This window comes from Bolinopsis microptera, chromosome 12 (genome assembly GCF_026151205.1).
Source record: "Bolinopsis microptera isolate Bmic1 chromosome 12, MBARI_Bmic_1.0, whole genome shotgun sequence".
In the NCBI taxonomy this organism is placed as follows: domain Eukaryota; kingdom Metazoa; phylum Ctenophora; class Tentaculata; order Lobata; family Bolinopsidae; genus Bolinopsis; species Bolinopsis microptera.
In genome coordinates, this window is record NC_087083.1 from 13,340,059 (window position 1) to 13,354,260 (window position 14,202).

Below are 14,202 nucleotides of genomic sequence, written 5' to 3' on the forward strand. Positions count from 1 at the left end.
TGCTATTATCATGCTGTGTAGTCTGTATCCAGCTTTGTAAGTACTTAAATACACAAAAAGAGTGAACATTACTTACTTTACCACGTTACTGTAACTTCTAACAGTACACTATAACATTACTTTACCACGTAAATTTGAAAAGATATTATGTCTAACATTGTGCTGATATACTTTTTTCAAATTTTCCACTTTGCAGTTTTATTGTGTTCAATGACCCTAATTCTACATTTTTCCCAATTTTTTGCCCTCAAAATCATCCATGAAATCAGCCAAAATTGTTCATTTTAAGCCCCTCAAAAACATCACTCTAAGGGCAGTAATAATTTCTCTGCTTGTACAATTGCTTATTCTGATAAAATTATCACATACTCTTTTACATATTGTCTTCAAGTCTAACCCAAAATTAAAACCTTGATTTACCGCCAACACCAATTCATCAGGGTTAAATCTTTTCCCAAAAACAACGGTAATATGAGGGTTTTACTGTACATTCTAATGTATTTTAATACCTTATATTATACCTTATATTATTAATTTTCTCAGTAGGGTGCACTGCTAACAGTCCTATGATCTGATTTGTGGCATCCTTTACAGCACCATTTAACCTCTTATATAGCAGTTTATTAATATAATGTTTAATTATTCATTGTTGTATAAAACTTTTATCAAAGTTCACTCCAACACACTGCTGCGACCATTTTCAAAAAAGTTTTATTGGTTTTGCTTTAAAAAAAGGTATCAATTTATCTAACCCCGCTTACATTGTATTGCTATTATTTGCTATTATTTGCTATAATTTGCTATAATTTACTATTAATTGCTATTAATTGCTATTTATTGCTATTTATTGCTATTTATTGCTATTTATTGCTATTAATTTCTATTAAAGTATGTTTCTATTATTTGCTATTATTTGCTATTATTTGCTATTATTTGCTATTATCATGCTGTGTAGTCTGTATCCAGCTTTGTAAGTACTCAAATACACAAAAAGAGTGAACATTACTTACTTTACCACGTTACTGTAACTTCTAACAGTACACTATAGTCTATAACATTACTTTACCACGTAAATTTGACAAGATATTATGTCAAACATTGCGCTGATATATTTAAATAAGTGATGTCAGGCATATTGCTTCAAAACTCAATAAATTTAACTCAAGTTTCAGAATTCACAATTAAAAACTTTAGCCCCTGGTATTTTATTGTGTTATTATATTGTTTTCATATCATTATTTAATATTATACCTATCTAACATTATACTTACTCAGGGGCTTGAGCTTAGGATGGTGTTTCATTGAGTTAGAATACAAAACCTGGTACCGACAGGAATTGAAAAATTGAGACTCTGGAAAATTTAAAATTAGACTTTCCGGGTTCCTTGAGCAGTACCCCGACACCCCTCCTGTTACGGGATAAACATCAGCAAACAACAACTCAATATTGAGCTGGAGGTGGATGTCACCAAAACGTACGTTAATCCGCTAGCGTTTAATCATCAATTATTAATTATTATCTATTATTGGCAAATAATTATTATTATTACCAATTATTATTATTAACTGTCATAATTTCAAAAAAATTCAGTGCCTGGCATCAGACTCGCTTTCAAACAGACAACTTTCACTTGTTTTCAAAGAGACATGTGACCTGGTGAAGCTGTTCCCAGCTCAAAACATTGATGGTTTAGTCTTGATATTTGGCCGGTGTCACATAACTTGGGCATGTTAAAGATTAGCCATTCACCCAGAACGTTTTAGATATAGGTAAGATATTAGAATATTGATTTATTTGGTCAATAGTAATACATGTTTTATGGTATTCTTATATGTCGAGTTACTATTTCTTTCGAGTTACTATTTCTTATTCTGAGTATTTGATAAACCTCAGATGCCCTCTAATACAAATCAAGAAATGGCCAAGGGACTCACACAATGAGTGGAGGTCAACTTTAGAAAAGAGTACCCCAGTCCGATATCCTTTGTGGCAACGGAATGGTTGGCAGACGCGGAACATCAGTATCCACATGGAGCATGTTCGCCACGTAGGGGAATACAGAATCGGTATCCGTAGGCTCTCTGTCGCCGATTTTGTAGGTTTGTCTAAGTTTTGCATTGACTAATTTAATGTTTCAAACTTCGATATTAACAAATTATCAAAGTTACGTGGAATTTTTACCTAAAATTGTGTGGCAGTTTTCTACTGCTAGATTTTCCTCCTTGCGTACAGTAAAAGTATGCTAATGTTATCAGTTCGCGCGGAACGCGCAATTGCGCGCGCGTTCTGTGCAATAATATTTAATGTATGATAATTTTAGGTTCCACGAGTGTCCTGCATAAAAGATTGTCAATCGTGACGAGAAAGCGAACGGTAGGACCTTGAACGAAAAATCGAAGAAGACACAGAATTTTAGCTAGTATATTCGTAGGGTTACAATATTACAAAAATGTGGGACTGGTCCTGGACTCAAAAGGGATAAATTTCGAGATTATTTTACATTGACATTCTTTGTTCTACCACACCTGCCGACAGTGCACACGGTCGGCTGTCATTGTTACTTGTTAATTACCTTTTATTGTGCAAGGACTGAAATTATTATATTGTGTCATGGGATGAGGGCCAATGGGCCATCACATTATTTAAAGTGTAGTGAATGTAAATTTGTGATTTAAGTTGCTACAAGTCGTGATTATCATAGTGTGCCACTGTCTCCATGTAATGAAACAGGTGTATGATTTGACTAAATGAATTAGACGTCAGATAAAACAATGCCATAAATTGAACAACTGTACAATTAGAACATACAAAGAGGTTTTGGTATCATCTCTCACTTTTCCTTGCAAAGAGAAACTTTTAGGAGAAACCGATCCAAACATTATACTTATAGTTGCATGTGACACTGTATCACTTTCTATATTAATATAGAAGCCGCATGAGAGTGCAGTATAAGTGATTATAAATACCAAGCTCGTTGGACCAGGTGAGCTCCCATGCTTGTGAAACTAAATGTGAATTTGCGTGTGATGTGAGTGTAACTGTAAAATAAAAGATATAAGCATTGGTCTCTTACTTATTAAAGTGCTCGTCTGTTGAGCTAGTTGTCTCATCTCTCACTTTTCCTTGCAAAGAGAAATCTTTAGGAGAAACTCAACCAATCAGACACAGCTTTTTGACCCACGTGATATGCTCCTTGGTCACGTGACAGGTTTCAACAGCCAACTAGACACTGTTCTGCAGCTCACGTGACGGTTTTAAACCAATCAGAAGGTCGAGCAGAATATATACTGTTTCGGGGTGAGATTCAACCCTGATATACTACTGTTCTATAACTATTTTAATTTTACTTTTGGAGATAGACCCCAGCCGGTAGGATTTGCTGGGACTTAATGTTTTACCCATTACCGGGTGATACTCGACGACTCGTGAAATTGCAGAAATATAATATTCGTTTCAAATATTAAAGACCGGCGCGCGCGTCGCCATTCGCCGCGTCTTGGTAGGTTTTAAACCTACAATTAATGACAAACCATGTATTTATTAACGGGTGATACTCGTAAAATATCTATTCCATACCGTCGACGAGTCCAACTCGGCGCGCGTCCTGGTAGTTTGTAAACATACAATGTATTTAGCGAGATGCGTTACTGGACCTGGGTTACTGGGCCGCGCTCAGCCTGTCATTCCGCCAAATCTTTATTCATTAATTATTAATGAACATAATAGCCTGGGGTCCTCAGGTAAGACCTGGGCCGCGCATCAAATAATGCAAATGCTTCTCGCAACCACATCTTCGTTAGATCGGCGAGATGCGCTATTGGGCCCCGCCGAACTGAGAAGCTAGGTAAATAACGCGCGAAACTCATCGACGATGTTATTAATTCGAATGAATATTATATCACCCGTTTCTTGATTATTTTTGCTAGAATAAAGAAAAATCCTTTGTTTCATAGTAAATCGTTAAAACTTTGCAATGAAATACTCAAACTAAAACGAGACAATAACTTAGAAAAAACGTGTGACAAGTCTGGCAAAAACTTATAACAAAAAACAAAAGCTATCAACATTTACATAATTTATTTTTATTATTGTAACCTATAAAACTAACCAGCTGAATGCATAAAGACTGGGAAATTTTAACCTAAATACGAAACCGTGCAGCAGTTTTATGTTTTACTGCACCAATTACATTTTAGTAGGTCATGAATAAGAAAACATGATTGATTGATCCAGAAACTAAAACCCTAAATCAACTATCAGCCTATGTGTTTAGCTCTAACAAATAAATGCTAATCAAACAGATCTTAACAGAACAATTCAATCTTCCATCTTTGCCCCATATTATTTATCTAGATTTCAGGTCGTTAGTAAACAGTTCAAATAACTCTGGGTCACGGTGTGCAGTACTGTGTTTAACGTGACGTCACACATCTGATGATATCATGTGACGTCACACTTCTCAGCCCGATATGACGTCACCATCTCTCGTGACGTCACAATCTCACGTGACGTCACAGTTCCCCACGAGTAAAGGTATTAAATAAGTTTTCCTGTTTCCTGTCCGATTCCTCGGGTGGTCCTGCTTCCTCTTTGTAGTCCATCTGATCCTTGAACACTTTGACGTAGTGTAAAGAGTGGGATAACCTGGGGTCACGTGATGTTATTAACATTGTTATTTGTTTGCATTGCATTGTTAACATTTTTAACAACAAATTTTAATGTCACTGACAATCTCGGTAAATTAAATTTTTCTGGCAAATAGCGAACAAACTTAAGTGGCAAAACATATTACATGGGTCCTGATTTTAATTAATATCATTTAGTGTCTCGGTATAAATTAACAAATTAATGGCAAAACAAATTAAAAAAGAATATAATTAAACTAACTGATTAAAAGCGTTGAACAGAGTCACAACTTCTCCCCTCTCCAAATTAAGATTCTCAGGTTTCCCTCCGCTAAATAAGATCTTAAGTGCAGTTCCCAGACCTCGTATCTGCGAAGCGAAATTATTGAATATTGGTCAGTCATATCCAGTGAATTTATTAATGGAGGAAACAATATGCTTTGAAAAGTTTCAATTTTTTAATCGTCATGAGATGTGGTAATTGATCATTGAACATACCTGTATTTTGCCCCATAATCTGCACTTGTCACATGTTACACAGTCCATTATCTGGGATATGTTCCGGAAATGAACCAGAAATTCATTCAGGATCTCCTCGGCAGCTGGGCCTGTAATTATCATAATTCAACATTAAATTAAGTTAAATTATAACAAGGGAATCACTGACATTTTCGCCATTGACGACAATTTGTTTTTCTGGGAGATAAGTTGACAAAAATTTTCCGCCATATTTGCATTTTTAATTATCACAGTCCCACAATCACCCAATCACCAATTATTCCACAATTACCCAATTACCAAGTATTCCATAATTACCCAATTACCAATTATTCCACAATTACCAATTATTCCACAATTACCAAATTACCAATTATTCCACAATTACCCAATCACCCCACCTTTGAAAAGCTGTTCCTCGTCGAAAGTATCAGGACATGAGAGCAGCCCCTCAACAATACTGATAGTATTTTCTTTAGTCTTGATATCCTCCTCCGGCTTACCCGTATGGAAATCCCACCTTTTCCACAGCGGCAGAGCCTGGTGTGTTATTAGGAGTTAATTAATGCTAATTATGCTAATTATGTCACGTGATGAGGGCAGTAAGTGGTCACGTGATATATGATTATGATGATTGTAAGTATTTTATGGGCATCTTTTCACAAGTCAACAAGTCAACAAGTCAACAAGTCAACAAGTCAACAAGTCAACAAGTTAACAAGTCAACAAGTCAACAAGTCAACAAGTCAACAAGTCAACAAGTCAACAAGTCAACAAGTCAACAAGTCAACAGAGCACTAACCTCAACATACAAAACTTCTGGAAGTTTCTTTCTAGAAGCTTCTAGAAAGAAACTTAGTACCACTAACCTTAGTTATGGCTCTCATTTCAACGAGATACACAAAGTACAGGTTCTTCAGCCAGTGTGGCCCCTCTCCAGCAGTGGATTCCGGTAAAAACCTTCTGGTAAATTCTGCCAAGTTAGGTCCCCACTTCTGTCCGAAAAAATCTGAAGACATTATATATACAAAATCAAAAAATCAAAATCAAAAATAAATAATCAGCGATATGAGAAATCAATTGAATTAGCGTATCTTTGAATTTACGAATTTTACTGTTTAGGGCAAAATAGGCCGTATATAAATACCCCGTATTAAATACGGAGTATTTAGCAAATATTTATTAAATACGGGGTATTTAGCAAATATCCTAACCTTGTACTGGGTACTTAGCAGCTAGATGTATGCTGATTGAGGAATGTAATCCCGAGACTGCTCTAAAGAATACACGCTTCTCTTTACACATATAGTTGATTGACTTGTGTGTCAGATCTAGAAATAAACTGTCTTTCTTCGGTCTGAAACAAATAAAAAATTATTACAAATAAAAGTTATTATTATAATAATATTATTATTAAAAGACTTAAAATTGAAGAGAACTTGTGCAGCTCTTCTTTAAAAGGCTGAGACAAATTTTGGTTAAATAATTTTAAACAGCAGATCTCTTCCAGAGATTGTGCTGTTGTCGATATACAGGACTTATTGTCACGTTATAATAAATTAATCAAACAATTAGTTAATTGATTACAATTTCAAAATAATTTGAGTTCTTATGAAGCTTTTTTACTTTATTAAGGTAAGAAACAAAATTTAGTATCCATGATATTAAAAACAATGAACATTTGTTTCGGAATAGAACATTGAATACGTATGATATGTTTGGATTCATTACAAATTTCGGATAAAATTCATCTTGGTAAAAAATGTATTGCGGTAGCTAAGCTTCTGATGAATTGCGTTGAATTCGGAAGTTAACTCATCAAGATCACAATGCTATCATAATTCGTTATGTGAATATAATTACATTTTAAACGAATTTTCTGGACTCCACCCGTGAGATTGCTAATATTTATTAAAATGTTGTTCTGTTGATTTTAATAAAAGTTATAAAATATGAGGCACTGTGAACCGCCAAGGTGATTCTGAATTCTCCCTGAAGAACTTGAAATTGAATTCAAGTTCATGTGATATTGGGACTAATGCAATCATATTTTCTGCATTTAGCCCTCTAATTTCTCACGACGCACCTGCAAGGCAATTAAGATAACACATTAGTCGTCTAGATAAGGACGACGAAAGTTCCAAGTTTTGGGCGGTGAAAATGTTCCACAGACTAGCCGGGGTGCTTTAAAATATAAGGGTTGCTCTAATATTGATTCAGTCTGTCACTGAGCTGAGAGTCCTTACACGACCCAACCAGCTCATGAGATCCATTCAAACCTCCAAAGGAGAACGCTTCTCTGCTTTAATTCGAGTAGTTTTTCTGTTATAACAACAAACACTTTTCTATTCTATTATTTTAGAAATTTTCCCTTTATTCCCTACGGTATTGTAGCCATCTCATCACAGTCTTTCTTATTAGGTTTCAAAATAATCTTAACCATGGCCGTTAGTTCTATTCGTCTGACAGTTCTGGTGACGTTGCTCTTAGGGATCTCTCAAGCTTCAACCAGCTGGTTCACACCTAGGTCCGTTATAAACTAGCTTACAAACTAGCTTGAAAATTAGTTTCGTTATAAAAGAGCCTGAGTGGAGTTGGGTTAAAAACATATAAGAGATACGATGATTTAACTTGTAGAAGCTTTCAATAAACATGTGTTAATCGTCGTCAGCTGAATGTGATGTGGTGGACAATGCTTATATGTGATTGAGTGGTGTCAGGGATGGAGGGTGGGGGAGGTGTGGGTGGGAAAGTGAAAATTACAGTACAATGTCAATAAAAATTTAGTCTTCTGTTGAGGTTGAGAAGGAAATGCCAGATGGTCTGGACTTTAAGGATTTGGCAATTTTAGGAAGAATGGGGTCCCAGAGGGAGCTACATTTGGGTGCGCGGTCTGTTCTGTTCATAGCTGGTTGTCGTATTTGTATAGCTGCGTGTTCTGTGAGGTCAAGTTGGGAGCGTGAGGTGAGGGATTTGAGGACTTCGATGTTGTTCCAGGAGATGGTGTGGCCGGTGGTCAGGGCATGATGTGCAGGGGCTGATTTGATTCTGTCTGTGGATTCGTCGATGGCGTTGTTGAGTCTGTAACATCGTTCGTGTTCTTTCATGCGGTGGACCAAGGGTCTGTAGGTCTGTCCGGCGTATTTGGAGGGGCACTGTGAGCAGGATATTTCGTAGATGGTGTTGGGAGTGAGGTGAGTAGGGGGTGTGGTCTTCGTTTTGGTGAGGAGGTTGCGGAGGGAGGTAGCAGAGGAGTGGGTGACTTTGATGTCGTGTTGTCCGAGTATCTTGGAGATGGGTTTGGATAGGGAGGGATGGAAAGGAAGAGAAACACTAAGGGCATGTTCACGGGTCTGTCGGTTGAATGAGGCTAGGGATTGGTGGCGAGAGGGGTTGGTGAATTTCCGTTGTACTTCGTCCATGATGGTGGTGATGCGGTGAGGAGGGAAGCCGTTCTGGAGGCAAACGTGTCGTACTGTCTGGAGTTCGTCGTCAAGGTGTTGGGGTGAGCAGATGTTGTGGGCTCTTCTGGTCAGTGATCGGATGACTGCGTTCTTAGATGAGTTGGTGGTGCAGGAGGAGTACTTGGTGTAGAGGTTGGTGTGGGTGGGTTTTCTGTAGACTGATGTGGATTTGTCAGGGTGGATGAGAACGTCAAGGAAGGGTATAGTTCCGTCTGTAGAGGGATGTTCTTGGGTAAAGTTGAGGTCTTCAGTAAGGGAGTTAAGGAATGTAAGGAAGGATTCTGCGTGGTTTCTGTCTCTGAAAGATCCAAGGCCGTCGTCAACGAAATGGGAGTAAGTGTTCGGAGGGTCAGGACATGAGGATAAAGCTAAGGTCTCGATTTCAGCAAGGCGGATTTCAGCTAGTTCAACAATGAGGGGGGATCCCATTGTACCACCTTCGTCTTGGGAGTAGAAGGAGCCGTTGAATTCAAGGTATGAGTTGTCAAGGCAAAAGTTGATAAGGGAGCCTATGGTGGTGGTGGTGACATTGGAGGGAAGACGAGAGGGGTTCTGTTCAAAGGAGGAGATGACAGTTTTGAGGGCTAGGCGCATGTCACAGGAGGTGTACAAGGATTGGACGTCTAAGGAGGCGTGGTAGTGGAAGGAGGGATTGAGAGAGGAGTCGAAGCGATGTTTGAAGTCGGAAGAGTCTTTGAGGCGTAAGGGGTTCTGGGCTAGGGGTTTGAGGAAAGATGCGAGGACTTTGTGGAGGGCTTGGAGGGGGGTGTTGTAGAAGCTGACTACGGGACGGATAGGTGCGCCGGGTTTGTGTATCTTAGGTTGTCCGTAAAGTTGAGGCCATCTAGGATGTAGGTTGCGCATCTTGTGGTATAGGTCGGTCGTGATCTTCTTGTCGGTGTGTAGTTTCTTGAGGACTTTCTGTAGTTTAGTGGTAACGGATTGAGTGGGGTCTTTCGTTAAGAGGGTGTAACTACCTGAGGATAAGTGGTCGGTAACTTTGGTTATGTATTGATCGTGAGTCAGTACAACAGTGGCGTTGCCCTTATCAGCAGGAAGAAATTTCAATTCAGATTTCTTAGATTTTAAAGATTTAAGAGCGGTACGTTGTTGTGGAGTCAAATTGTCGGTGGTCATGTCACGTTTATTGTCAAATTTAGATAATACAGAGGTGACCTGATATGTGGCTGAGGCTTCCATGCCTTCTCCTAGTTGTTTAGTGATATTCTGTATGAGGGGAGCCAGGTCGGGGGTAGGATCTGAGGTGGGTGTCGGGACAAACTTCAGTCCAAGGGAGAGGACGTCAGTTTCAGCTGTGGAGAGGGTCTGTCCAGAGAGGTTGATCACTGTTTTGGCTGTGGTGTCTTTCTTGGGGGTAGGTGAGGTCTTGAGGAGGGGACCATGAAATGTGGGAGAGGGTATGTCGAGCGTTTTAAGAGTGTCGTTAAAAGAGCCTCTTTTTCTTTAGAGTGATGAAAGTTTAAAAGAATATCAATGAAACGATCACATAATCATTTCTCCCATAATCTTATTTTGAGTACCAAGTACTTTAGGGGGTTAAATTTGAAGATTAACTTTTTTAAATAAATCTTCAGCTTCCCCGACCAACCTAGCAAAAACGGTATCTACTGGCACCGTTCCGAACTGGGGTACCGCATGGGGGAGAACTTCCAGCTGACCATGAACATTGCCTGGGGGAGCACACCCCAGTATGAGGGCATGATCTTAGAGGGGAACCTCCAGTTCTTCTTGGCTGGTTCAGTATATATTACTGGAACAAACCTCTTCCACGTTGCAACTGGCGGAATTAAAGTCAGTGCACTTCGAGGTAATACTTTGCAATATCTGCAGGATTGAAAACATGCCATTTGAAGTAGCATATTTTTTTCAGTATTAATGCGAAGTAGTAATTCGCCTAATATTTATCCATAGCCCTTGGTCCTGCATTCCATCTTCCAAACTACAGGAAGATAGAATAATAAATATAATCACTTACACCCTCTGACCCTCTTAGGCGCTGAAGATTTCTACGTAAACGTCCCTGGTTGTGGAAGCCAACGATTTACTAAGAGCATCTTTCATATCAACGTTGGAGTAAGTATTGGATCTGCAATCAACCGTTCTTTACATCACAAATTTTACACATTTCCACCACCTAAGAGAACTTCAATTCATGCACAACTGTCTCCATGAAATCAAAATGAAGTTATATTTCAGCGCAATCGGTCGTTTGCAGTCACTTGGAACATTGAAAGCCACGCATCCTCAAGCTGTCCAGAACTCTTTGGAGGTATCCAGATCCCTTCGAGAGAGGCTTACGTAGACAAGTACTTCATTATACACTACAGGATCGACAAATGGCAAGCAGGATATCCAGGAAAGAGGGAAGTAGGTGGATTTGTGAGGCCATCCGACAGGACCGGTGACGTGATGTGTTACGCTGATGACGATGACTTCGTGATTGGAATGGGGTAATCACAAAGTGAGTAGAGAAATAGATATTTTCACAGATGAAAATATCTATTAATGGTAAGTTTACAGTTTACAGACTTCGTTCTTTAAGATCTGTTTATTTATCAAACTGGACGTTTTAAATTCTATTTTAAAGCCTGCGGTTTCGGTATTTTCTAATTTTATTTGGCAGACGATTTGATGAATTTTTCAAAAATTGAATGATAAGAAAGTTCTGACGAAGCTGTTGTGACAGAAAAATTATACATTTTATTTTTCAATTATTTCGTCGTATCATTTTGTTCAGACAAAATGATAGCTGCAAGTGGAAATAACCAAATTTCAACATAATTGCAATAAATTACTACTAACTTGAAACAGTTCTCCTCATAAATGCTTCTCCAGATCCTCCAGGAAGGTTCGCCGCTGTATCCCGTATAACTCTCAGGATTCTGAAGCAAGTCGTAGAACTCCGCCTTCTCAGAATCTTCATCTGTGATGAACAAAGTTAATTTTAAAAATGGATAACTATAAACTAGGTGTTTTTAGTATTTATTTTTTGGAAAATATTTGCCAGTTTATTAGATTTGCCAGTTTATTAGCGTGGCCGTAGACGATTGTTTGGAAAATTTGTGTGATTACATACAAAATAACGTTCGCGCGCGCCGCACATGTCGGTATGTAGACTTTCCAAATTGCACTTGCCCGAAAATCAAGGCTAGTAAAGTATAACTGTATACCTTTTCCAAAACCTACCAAACATCAAAATGTATTACTATTAGTTTACCTTACTCGGGAACATTATAGCGGGTTAATTTATGACTGGGAAAATTAATGACCGGGAAAAATATGGCGGACTTTTCCAAAACCCGCCACTTTATCCCAGTCATAATATTCCCGAGTAAGGTAAATAGTGTTTACATACCAACCTTGATGCCATTTTCTTACCTTCTTGTACACAAAAGTTAATATTATCAGACTCCTGTTTCTCCAGATTCTGAAGGGCAGCTATTCGGTCATCGCTGAAATGGACATAATATTGTTTAGTTGAATTAGCAATGATTAATTTAATCGGTGATAAATTGACCACGCGCTGAGCCCTGGAGGGGAAAGTTATTAGCAGATTGAGACAGTTTTAAAGCATTTTCGCGATATAACTGTAGCAGTAAATCCAAATAATGGGATTCCCACAAACAGTAATACCGTCACAGTGTGCACCATATTCATTCACTTGAGGCAACAAATAACAATACTTATATTATAATAATTAAATAACCTACTTGTATTAGGGAACTAATACTTAACAGTCAATCGAAATGCGCGGCTCCACCTGGGCACGTGTCGTCTGAGATATCGAAGCTTATTCTCGAACATTCTCAGCGCATAGTCTACATTGTATTGGGACTATGAGGAATGTTCCAGGTAGATGCCCCCTCCCCCCTCCCTCTAGAAGGTTAGTAATTACCTTATAAAATTGTTGATCTTGCTGAGTTCCCTCTCCTCCTCGCATGTTGGTATTGTTGACTTGTTTGTGTTTTCTGCTAACCCCGAGGGTACCTCCGCCTGTCAAAAAAGGCAATTTACATGAGGAATTTACTTGATTAAATTGATAACATGTACTGCAGCTGTAAAACTCAGCAGTATACGAGGTCCTCCCAAAACCCACATGTCATACCACGTGGCATGACGTCACACCACGTGTCATGACGTCACACCACGTGTCATGACGTCACACCGTGTGTCATGACGTCACACCACGTGGCATGACGTCACACCACGTGTCATGACGTACCACCAATGATTCCTTACCTCAGTGCAGGTTTTAAGAGCACATGTGCTGCGTGTACACACCCCTCTATCTTCCCAGAATTCACACGGCTTGTCAAGGTTTACCTGGCAAATATTTTACATTCAGGTTGTAATATCGAAAAATTATACGTATATATTTATTTCACAAATATATCTGCAAACCAGCGGGTTTCATGTTATAATTAATATGATGAGTAAGATCTGTAAACCTTGTAGAATCTGAAGTAGTCTCTCTTCAGTAATTCTGCTAGATTCTCAAAGCTATCCGAGTGGGTCCTGTCTACATCAGATATTCTACAGTAACAGTCGTCCACTTGTCCACGCAACTGTGAGGTTAAATGAGGTTAAATGAGGTTAAGTGAGGTTATGTGAGATTTAGCTGTGTCTGAGTGGGTCCTGTCTACATCTGATATTCTACAGTAACAGTCGTCTACTTGTCCACGCAACTGTGAGGTTAAATGAGGTTATGTGAGGTTTAGCTGTGTCCGAGTGGGTCCTGTCTACATATGATATTCTACAGTAACAGTCATCTACTTGTCCACGCAACTGTGAGGTTAAATGAGGTTAAGTGAGGTTAAGTGAGGTTATGTGAGATTTAGCTGTGTCTGAGTGGATCCTGTCTACATATGATATTCTAATTTCTACAGTAACAGTTGCGCTACTTGTCCACATCTTCACGTAACTGTAACGATGAACGAATATCTAGTTTTTTATAGAGATTTTTGTCGAGCTTTTCAGAGAGGTGGTAATATTAAAATAGTAAGAAATTCGAGGTTTAATTCTTAAGATAAATTATGATTTACCTGGAAAGATGAAAGTAATCTGAGAACTAAAAGTTGAACGATTACATAGCACAACCTGTTGGTTTTCATTAACTGCGATCTAAAGAAAACTCGTAAAAGAGAACTTGTAAAAGAGAACTTGTAAAAGAGAACTTGTAAAAGAGAACTTGTAAAAGAGAACTTGTAAAAGAGATCTTGTAAAAGAGAACTTGTAAAAAAACACCTCCATGAACAATGGTATCGTAGATTCCTCTGGGTTAACACAAAGATGTTAGGCGCTAGATGCTAGGCGCACTCGTAGCTCTTTTTAATTAGTTTTAAACTAATTACAACACTACAAATCTATTAAATTTATAGTAAAAGTTACTGAGTCAATATGTTTAATTTTACAAGCCCTCATTCATCGCAATACAACCCGCTAGTTTCACCATAATAACATAATAACATAATGCAACGAAATAGCAGAGGAAATACCTCATCAATGACCAACGAACGCCAAGTTTAAGATTTAGGACTATAACATAGTACATACACAAACTAAAGTGATATGAGACTAGGATGATCTGCTAGGA

At 38.3% G+C, this 14,202-nt stretch overlaps 2 protein-coding genes across 2 annotated transcripts in view; one reads left to right on the forward strand and one right to left on the reverse strand.

Moving 5' to 3' along the window:
* Positions 1 to 3,948: 3,948 nt before the first annotated feature.
* LOC134823820 (ERO1-like protein beta) lies at positions 3,949 to 13,748 on the reverse strand. The gene is made up of 12 exons (XM_063835397.1): positions 13,652 to 13,748; positions 13,058 to 13,174; positions 12,849 to 12,932; positions 12,505 to 12,602; positions 11,988 to 12,061; positions 11,412 to 11,532; positions 6,339 to 6,481; positions 5,994 to 6,133; positions 5,526 to 5,664; positions 5,125 to 5,234; positions 4,889 to 4,995; positions 3,949 to 4,645 (listed from the first exon to the last, which is right to left on the reverse strand). Exons 1-12 carry the CDS (start codon positions 13,718 to 13,720, stop codon positions 4,513 to 4,515), a joined length of 1,335 nt encoding a protein of 444 aa, XP_063691467.1. The 5' UTR covers positions 13,721 to 13,748; the 3' UTR covers positions 3,949 to 4,512.
* LOC134823822 (cysteine dioxygenase 1-like) overlaps positions 6,725 to 14,202 on the forward strand; it is a 34,178-nt gene continuing 26,700 nt past the window's right edge. The window contains exon 1 of the mRNA XM_063835400.1: positions 6,725 to 6,728. The gene's annotated coding sequence lies outside the window, so the exon portion shown is untranslated. The remainder of the gene's footprint in view (positions 6,729 to 14,202) is intronic.